Genomic DNA, 10,032 nt, shown 5'->3' with positions numbered 1-10,032 from the left:
TTAATTCCAGCCCAAGACAAAGACACTGACTTGGTCTCCAAAAGAACATTTCCAAAATTGAGGCCACAGAAACAGAAATTCCCCCTCCCTGACCTCTGCTATTCCCATCAGATAATTCCCCAGCCTCCACAATAAGATGCCTCTTTGGCCCACAAACACCTTCTACAGAATACCCCTGTCTGGGGTCCCACAAGCCCCCAAGGCCAGCTGAGCCTCCCATTCACAGCTCAGCATGTTTCAACTGGGGTGGCTTCTTTGTCGCCTCCTTGGTCAGGAGCTCGTTCCAGAAAGCCACTTCCTTGTCTTTCAGCTTCTCGGCTGCCTGGGTGGTGACGCCAATCTGAAGGTACCCTTCTTTCTGGTCATATACTGGCCAATGGGGAAGCCCCTCCCCATTGGGATTCCTGGGAACAGAATCACATAGAAATTCCCCAAAGCTACTGTGTGGTCCCAACAACCCTCAGAGATCGTCAGGGACCCCCTGGCTTCATCTCTGCCAAAGGCTCATATGCCTCCAGAGACAGGAGGCTGACCATCTCCTGGGCAGCCTGTCCACTGAGGGAGCTCTCACGTCAGAGGTCACAGGGCAGGGAGTTTGACCTTCACACATTGGAAGCTCCTCCCACCCAGCAGACACGCCCTGACCCTTCCCAACCCTGCTCCGTCTTTGCCACCAGCTCACCCGTTCCGAGCAAAGTTGGCCCAAAATTTCATCACCATCTTGCTGAGATCGGTCTCCTCTTCTGAGGCACCATCTGTGGGGAGGAGACAAAGCCATTGCTACTCAAAGTGTGGTTCAGGGGCAGCAGCAGCCCTTGAGAACTTGTTAGAAATTCAGAAACGGAGCCCTTATTCCAGACCTACTGAGTCAAACCTGCATTTTAAGAAGATCTTGGGTAATTCAAGTGCACTTTAAGCTTGACAGTTACTGACCTAGGTCGGGCTCAGTGAAGGGCTGTAGTTAATCCATGAACTGGCTGCCTTGGTCTTCTGTGCCCACCCTCCTGCCCCTGCAGCCTCAGGGTCGCAGGGCCACACCCCAGGGTTTCTGCTACAGTAACCCCACCTCCCAGGATGCTCTCCTTTGGGTCTTTTTTCAATTTCCTTCACCCACACACATTTTCACAGAATCTGAAAAATAACCAAACTGCAAGGTCTCCAAAGAGTCACCCAACCAGGAAACGCCCAGAGGCACTGCCATGAACAGCCCTGGGTTGTGTCACACACAAGTTGTCTGTAACTGCTGAGGGTTAAGACATTGAAGACATCTGTGAAAAGTTTTTCTTTAAAATATTATACTCTTAAATGTATTAAAATATTAAAAGATATGAGTTTTAGATAGATAGATAGATGGTTGGAGAGACAGACACATATTAGTCCTGATTCAAGGTTAAGAGCAATTCTAACCTTACTCTCACGTACATTCTGATATGCTCTTGTGAGTGCGAAGTGAGTGGTGGCATTCTAGCCCTGAGCAGGGCCCTGCAGGTGACCCACCTCCTGTCTTACTGATGCCCAGGTCTGGATTCTTAGAGTGACCATGGATGAGGGCACAAGGATACACATTATCCATCATGCACATTAGAGCAAGAGAAAGGTTGGGACTCTTTGTCTTTCAACCCTGTTATGGTGAATTCAGGAAACTAAGACCTGGAGAGAAGGAGGAACTTGCCCAAGGCCACCAAACCAAGACCTGAACACAGATCCCCTAACTCCAAGTCTGTAGCCACCAAAGGGCCATCATCTTTCAAAAATGGAGCCCCGAAGACCGAGAAGAGCTCATCCCCGTGGTCCCCTATCACCGTCTTGGGTTTCATGGCTGATGAGAAGCTTGGGCGATACTGAAACTCATACATGTAAGTGGGGCCTCCGGCATCTGGAAGACATGGATTATGCATAGTTCACTTCAGCAGACGCACCCCTGGATGGTATCAAGGGCTCCAGAGGTGGGTGGGAGGGGCGCTGTGAGCAATCAGGAAATTGGGGGCATGCCTGGTCCTGAGTGAACAACAACAATATTAACAGCAGCTGCCTATTGTGAGAACCAACTGTGTGCCAGACCCTGTGTGTTCCTGCAGGAAGCCCCTGGTTATCAGCATAATAGAAAAAAAGATTTTTGGAAAAATTTCGTGACTTGATTAAGGGTGCATAGTTGGGGGAGGTGGAATAGGATTTGAGCCAGGTATTTATTGAATGAATAAGTGAAGATTGAATGAATGAATGTTGAAACCTTGGGTAGAGCCATTCAAAATAACTATAGGGGCACTAGGTCAACTCACATAAGCCCCTTCTGATGCATTCATGCACAAGGACGTCTATATGCACACACTTTACACTACTGTATTTCATTGCTAACAGGTTAGTCTTCATTCCCTTGGAGAATACCTGCAGCCTGACAGGTGTCTTCTATTATGCCCATTTTTGAGCGTTTCTGGTGTTTTTCACACGTATTCCAAAAAGAGTGAAGTAAATCCAAGTTGCTGGTCTGAAAGGGCAGATATTTAAATACAAGCCTAGGCAGAAAGGGGAGAGTCTATTCCTTGTGTCTCAGGAAACCACAATTCAGCGTTTCCTTTTTCTCTGTCATCTCACAGGTCTTGCTTCCTGCTTGGCCCAGGGAGTGCTAAGGTGGTGGCAGAAGGAAGAAGGGGCCGAGGAAGGGTAAAGTTCCTCCCTCCTCCTCTCCCCTGCCCCTGCTCTCACTACCCCCTCTCTAAGCCCCAAGAAGATGTCAGTTTTCCTGCTGATGTTTCATCAGAGTTGCCCATCTTGCTCCTTCAGGGCCAACTCACGGGCCACCCGCCTGGGGAGCTCTGTGCTTTGCATTGATCATTAGGCCCAGAGCGAGTGACTCTACCAGGGAAGGGTCAGGCCCCAAGTCAGACTGGTGGGGAAATATCACACTTTTTCCCTTCCTGGGGACAGAATCACATTTGGAAAATGCAGAAAAAAGGAATAAGAACAAAAAGATCACATCTAATCCCACCGCTCAGAGAAACCTCTGTTAATATTTTAGCACTTATCCGACTTATGTATATAAAATTAGGATATTATTGTATATGTTATTTCATATGACTATAATAATTGCTTCATATCATTAAATATTTGCCCACAAAGTAGCTTAACAATATATGCCATCCCCACAGGAGGATGTAGAATAATCTATTTAATTGCCTCCCTCACCCCCCATCATTGCACTTTGGTTTAGCAAGAGGTGTTTTTTGGAAGAAGCAATCCTTTTGTGGTCCCATAATCCACTTATTAAACAGTTGCTTCAAGGTCAGGCAGAAATTGCTGTACGGAGTGGTTTTATTCTTGGCTCTGCCACTCAGAAGTTTTAGAATGGAACTCACAACCCAGCCAGAGAGGAAAGACCTTTTGTGAATGAGAGAACTTTATGGCAGCATGCTGCCCAAAATATATTCTCCTTGTTTCTTTTATTTTAAAAAAACTTTCTGCCTTAAACCTCTGAGATTTATTAAATTCCTACAACTACAACACAAGTCTTCAAAAGAAAGTAGGCACAGAATTGAATAATAACATTTAGGAACAATAAGAAAAGCAGAGGGAAGGAAAGCTACCAATCAAAAATACGCAAATTAAAAGTGTGATGTTCTTTTTTTTTTTTTTGGTTAGGAGGGGCTTATGAAATTAGCAGCATTATTTTTATTTTTTATTTTTTTAATTAATTAATTAACTAATTTATTTTTGGTTGCATTGTGTCTTTCTTGCTACGTGTGGGCTTTCTTTAGTTGTGGCGAGTGGGGGCTACTCTTCGTTGCGGTGCACGGGCTTCTCATTGCGGTGGCTTCTCCTGTTGCGGAGCATGGGCTCTAGTTGCAAGGGCCTCAGTAGTTGTGGCATGTGGGCTCAGGAGTTGTGGCTTGCAGGTTCTAGAGCACAGGCTCAGTAGTTGTGGGGCATGGGCTTAGTTGCTCCGCAGCAGGTGGGATCTTCCCAGACCAGGGCTCAAACCCGTGTCCCCTGCATTACCAGGCAGATTCTTAACCACTGTGCCACGGGGGAAGTCCTTATTTTTATTTTTTAATCTGAGTATCTTAACTGAGAGAATTAAGAAATCCACACTCTTAGAAAAGGGAACCCCCCTGCACTGTTGCTGGGAATGTAAACTGATACAGCCACTATGGAGAACAGTATGGAGGTTCCTTAAAAAACCAAAGATAGAATTACCATATGATCCAGCAATCCCACTACTGGGCATACACCCAGAGAAAACCACAATTCAAAAAGACACATGCACCCCAATGTTCATTGCAGCACTATTTACAATAGCCAGGTCATGGAAGCAACCTAAATGCCCATCGACAGACAAATAGATAAAGAAGATGTGGTACATATATACAATGGAATATTACTCAGCCATAAAAAGGAACAAAATTGGGTCATTTGTTGAGATGTGGATGCATCTAGAGACTGTCATACAGAGTGAAGTAAGTCAGAAAGAGAAAAACAAATATCGTATATTAACGCATATATGTGGAACCTAGAAAAATGGTACAGATGAACTGGTTTGCAGGGCAGAAATTGAGACACAGATGTAGAGAACAAACGTATGGACACCAAGGGGGGAAAGCTGTGGGGGTGGTGGTGGTGGTGGTGTGCTGAATTGAGAGATTGGGATTGACATGTATACACTGATGTGTATAAAATTGATGACTAATAAGAACCTGCTGTATAAAAATAAATTTAAAAAAAGACTAAAAATAGAACTACCATATCACCCAGCTATTCCACTACTGGGCACATACCCTGAGAAAACCATAATTCAAAAAGAGTCATGTACCACAGTGCTCATTGCAGCACTATTTACAATAGCCAGGACATGGAAGCAATCTAAATGTCCATCGACAGATGAATGGATAAAGAAGATGTGGCACATATATACAATGGAATATTACTCAGCCATAAAAAGGAAGAAATTGAGTTATTTGTAATGAGGTGGACAGACCTAGAGTCTGTCATACAGAGTGAAGTAAGTCAGAAAGAGAAAAACAAATACCGTATGCTAATGCACATATATGGAATCTAAGAAAAAACAGTACTGATGAACGTAGTGGCAGGGCAGAAATAAAGACGCAGACATAGAGAACGGACTTGAGGACACAGCGGGGGCGTGGGAAGGGGAAGCTGGGACGAAGTGAGAGAGTAGCATTGACATATATACACTACCAAATGTAAAATGGATGGCTAGTGGGAAGCTGCTGCATAGCACAGGGAGATCAGCTCGGTGCTTTGTGACGACCCAGAGGGGTGGGGTAGGGAGGGTGGGAGGGAGGTTCAAGAGGGAGGGGATATGGGGATATATGTATACATATAGCTGAGTCACTTTGTTATACAGCAGAAACTAACACAACATTGTAAAGCAATTATACTCCAATAAAGATAAAATAAATAAATTAATAAAAAAGAAATCCACACTCTTATACACTGAAAAGCAATTTCACAATATGTATCAAGAAATTTAAAATGCTCCTACAGCCCAGCCTAGTAATTAAATCTCTAATAACCAATCCTAAGAAAATCAGCAGAGATTTGGTTAAAGATTTATGCACATGAGGCTGAGCATAATGTTTTTGTAGCATCAAAGTATGGGCACCCTGCCTAAATATCCACTAGGACAGGAAGACTAAAGTAAATTTTAATGCATTATTCCGTGAAATGATGGATGTTTTTTATGAGTTTTTGCTGACATTGAGGAAATGCTTACAATATAGGATTCTGTGAACAAAAACATAAGATAAGGGCTTCCCTGGTGGCACAGTGGTTAAGAATCTGCCTGCTAATGCAGGGAATATGGGTTTGAGCCCCGGTCCGGGAAGATCCCACATGCTGCAGAGTAACTAGGCCCAGGCGCCACAACTACTGAGCCTGCACTCTAGAGCCCGCGCTCTAGAGCCCGTGAGCCACAACTGCTGAAGCCTGTGCACCTAGAGCCCATGCTCCGCAACAAGAGAAGCCACTGCAATGAGAAGCCTGCACACTGCAACGAAGAGCAGCCTCCGCTTGCCACAACTAGACAAAGCCCACGCGCAGCAACGAAGACCCCACGCAGCCAAAAATAAATAAATAAATAAATTTATTTAAAAAAAAACAAAAACATAAGATAAAATTAATATTTAAATTATATGTAAGATATGGAAAGATTAATAGAAGAAAATATGTCAAAAATTTATAGCAGATTCTTCTAGGTGGAGGAATTATGAGTGATATCTAGTTTCTTCTTTATGTGTTTCCATATTTTCAAAATGTTCTACAACTGTAAGATGTTAATTTTATATTCAGAAAAGTTCTTTTCTATAAAAAAAAGAGTAAGACAAGTACAAAAATTTAAAAAGGAAAGAATAATGTTGATAAAATCTGGGAAGTCCAGGCAAAAAAGATCCTGAATGCAGTCATGAGATTCAGATAAAATACAAGTCCAGGATGGCTGGGTCAACAGACAGTGAGGAAGAGGAAACCACATGTATCTAGAGACAAGGCCAAGTTTGTGAAAGAACAGATTTGACCCCAGGCAGCCCCTGGCTGAAGAGTTTCATCAGGACCCTCTGGAGGAGGGAGTGGTAACCAGCACCTGTACATGACTGTCCTGAATTTTGGGGGCATGGTAGGTGAGCTGTAGCTACTTTTTATTATGCTTTTAAAGTCCCCAATTCTAAAGCCCTTCTAGCACAGTTAGAGAGAGTGTTCTGGATCAGAGAACCATTTCCTGCCTTGCAGACTAGGTGAAGGATAGCTCCTAGAAAAGGAAGGGTCCAGTGACGACCTCAACAAGGTGCCCCAAAGGGACACCTCCTGTTCGGGTGAGCTCATCCATCCCTGACCTCACATCCCCCCCCACCCAGTCTTGGGATATGTTGAAATGTCCTGTGATAGACCCAGCACACACTGGAATGGAACAAGGCCAGCTGCAGACATCAACATTCTCCAGACCACCTGCCCTACACCTCCTCCTGCTCACTCCTTTCAGCTTTCTTGGTTCCAGACAACACTCCTGGTCTTACTCTTGGCCTCACTCTACCCCCAGCTGCACTGGTTAACAAACTAGTTTGCAACTAGCTCTGACCTTGGAAACCTTCCAAGACCTATCTTCCAAGAATTTCCCTCTAGCCCCACAGATCACCGCAATTCAGGTGCGGAGCCCTGTGGCAGATGCTGTCGGTGCCTCCCCATATCCCCTGCTTCCGGGCATGCCAGCCTGAGTTCCACCTCCTGCATCCACAGCTCTTTGCCTGAGGTCTCTGGCAGCCAGAGACCACTCTGCCCATGTGTGCAGCAGGTCAAAGCACCAGGGAATTAACTGCCCTTGGGAACAGCCTTCAACCAATGTCTTGACAAAGTTGGAGGATAAATACCCCAGCTCTCTTGCCACTCTCTTGGGATAACCCTGAGACATGTGTTCTGCTGGTTTCCCAGAGCTCCCCAGGTCCAGGTGTCCACAGCGGATGCTTTCTTGACAGTGCAGGGTGGACTGGCTTCCTCTCCATTCATGTCACTTCTCCACTCCTCTACTGGTGTTTTCTGGGATCACCCCCCAAATAAAATATTTGCATTTGGATCCTTTCCTTGGAGTCACTCCTGGTGGAAACCAAAATAGGACAGTGCCCCCCACTGTCCCCAAGCCATATAGAATGGACCTTGGAGTTTCCACATACCTTTTTTTTTTAAAAATAAATTTATTTATTTATTTATTATTTTTTGGCTGCGTTGGGTCTTCGCTGCTGCGCGTGGGCTTTCTCTAGCTGCGGCGAGCAGGAGTGTTGTGGTGCGCAGGCCTCTCATTGCGGTGGCCTCTCCTGTTGCGGAGCACGGGCTCTACGCACGCGGGCCTCAGTAGTCGTGGCACGTGGGCTCAGTAGTTGTGGCTCACGGGCTCTAAAGCGCAGGCTCAGTAGTTGTGGCACATGGACTTAGTTGCTCCACGGCATGTGGGATCTTCCCAGACCAGGGCTCGAACCCATGTCCCCTGCATTGGCAGGCGGATTCTTAACCACTGCGCCACCAGGGAAGTCCCTCCACATATCTTTCTATGCTGAGCGTTAGGAAAGAAAACAGTGTGAAGCTGGTGCGGTCAGTGTCCTTCTCCTGTCCACTTTCTGTGACTCACCTCTGTGGCGATGGGCCACATTCACAGATGGGACACCAAACATCCCATCTGCAATCAAGTCCAGGAACAGGTTTTTCTTTTTGGCAGGGTCGTCTGTCCCTCCTAAATACTTGTCAGTAGCCACTGGAGTCAGTTCCTCATGGATGTTCTGAAATAGATCAAGGGTGAAAGTGACCACCAAGCCCTAGTGAACAGCATGGCTTCTCCAGCCAGAGAGGAAGGCTTGCATTAATGGTGAACCTCTCAAGTTCTGTGCAACCACTTCCGCCCACTCCTGGTGGTGAGGTGGAAAGGCATAAAAATGGGAGTAGAACCCTCCAGCCCCAGTCTTCATTCTGCCATTAGTTGCTCTGCAACTGGGGACAAGACTCTTCCCCTCTTTAGGGCTCAGCCAGTTCCTGTGATTCCTAGACTCTTACAAGGATGGGGTAGGACTTCCACATGAGTGATGTGGCCGTCTTCTGGTCCAGCTTGCCTTCAGAGAATGAGTAGCCCATGAACTGTTAAAACAAAGGTTAAGCAATTGTGAATCTTGCCGGTAATGGCAAGAAAAACCGAAGTGACCAACAAACCAAACCAATGCAGGCTGAAGGTCACTTTGTCATGTCTTGATGGGCATGGGTCTTTGACGAGTTGGGCAAAATCAATGAATCAAATGGACTTTTATATCTAGAAATCAAGGAATGCAAAGAAGATAAAGTAATTGTTAAGGGAAGCTGTCCCAGTCTTTGTGTGTGTGTGTGTGTATATATATGTATATATATATATGTGTGTGTGTGTGTGTGTATGCGTGCATATATATATATATATATATTTAGGCTAGAGTCTCCACAGTGGTCATCAAGACAGAGAGGGAAGGTTTCAGCCAGCCAAGTGTTGACGTGGAGGGCTCTGGGGCAGATGACACAGACCTCACAAATACCCCGCCTGTGTCAGATAACTGAGAAAGCCCCAAATCCTGCCATTATGGTTTTGGTCTTTTGGTATAATCTTTGAAATCATTCTGAAGAACTGCAGAACTCTGCACATAACGACTCCATCAAAACTCTGCACTAAGTGACTTGACCAAACTCTAGCACAGCTACAAGCAGCTTAAGGCCATGTCCCCAGGATGACCCCAGGCCCCCTTAAAAAGCTCTGTGCTGCCAGGAAAATTTACCGTTTGCTCTAGCCAAAACCTGGTGATAGGCAGGTAGGTCCCTGAACCCATTCTTTGAACAGTTACTTTAAAACCTTGTTATTATAAACCCTTTCTCTGCCCCTTGAGATGTAAATCTACCACACAAAACTGTTTCCTCAGGACCTGAGAGCCATCTCTATGAAAAGCAAACATTCAGGGGGTAATTCTTGCTCTCTCTTCCAGTCGCTGTGGGAAGATAAAGGCCTAATTTCAGTGGGAGCCTTGCTTCTACTTACACCACGGCCTCCTGTCATAAAGACAGAAGAAGTTTGTTTCTTCTCCAGATAAATGCCAGCTAACAAATCCAGGTGGCACAGTTACACGGATAATCCTCCCCGCGCCCCTGGCCTTGGGTTCAGTTCACAATTGATCTTTTCCCTACAGCAAGGGTGTATCTGAATCAAATCTGTTACCACTTCAACTAGTGTCTGGCTTTGTTTATCTTTGGCAGAAGGGAAAGCTCTCCCTAACTTTTAGAAGTCAATTTTAACTCAGGAGGAAGCAGGCTCCTTTGAATCTTTCCAGTTAGACGACTGAGAGTGTGGGGTGTGGGTGGGTGGAATTTATGGAGAAACTATGAAAGCACCAAGCCCAGGGGAGAGGCTGCAGGTCCTAGGCCTCACTCTCCTTAACTCCCAAGCCCCTTCCCCTTTCCAGGCCTTGGGTTTCTCATCTGCCCAATGATTATCTCTACCAGCCCTCCTGGCACTGACATTTCAGGATTCTT

At 45.6% G+C, this 10,032-nt stretch overlaps 1 protein-coding gene across 1 annotated transcript in view; it reads right to left on the bottom strand.

Annotated features, from left to right (window-relative positions):
- Positions 1-20: 20 nt before the first annotated feature.
- Positions 21-10,032, bottom strand: part of LOC309648436 (liver carboxylesterase-like) — a 34,622-nt gene continuing 24,610 nt past the window's right edge. The window contains exons 5-8 of the mRNA XM_082437024.1: positions 8,545-8,625; positions 8,126-8,273; positions 683-755; positions 21-404 (exon numbers count right to left, since the gene is read on the bottom strand). Of these exons, the coding sequence (XP_082293150.1) occupies positions 221-404; positions 683-755; positions 8,126-8,273; positions 8,545-8,625 (486 nt within the window). The 3' untranslated portion in view covers positions 21-220. The remainder of the gene's footprint in view (positions 405-682; positions 756-8,125; positions 8,274-8,544; positions 8,626-10,032) is intronic.

Source organism: Balaenoptera physalus (genome assembly GCF_965194825.1).
Source record: "Balaenoptera physalus genome assembly, chromosome: 19".
NCBI classification, from domain to species: Eukaryota; Metazoa; Chordata; class Mammalia; order Artiodactyla; family Balaenopteridae; genus Balaenoptera; species Balaenoptera physalus.
This window is presented reverse-complemented; position numbering and strand designations above follow the sequence as displayed.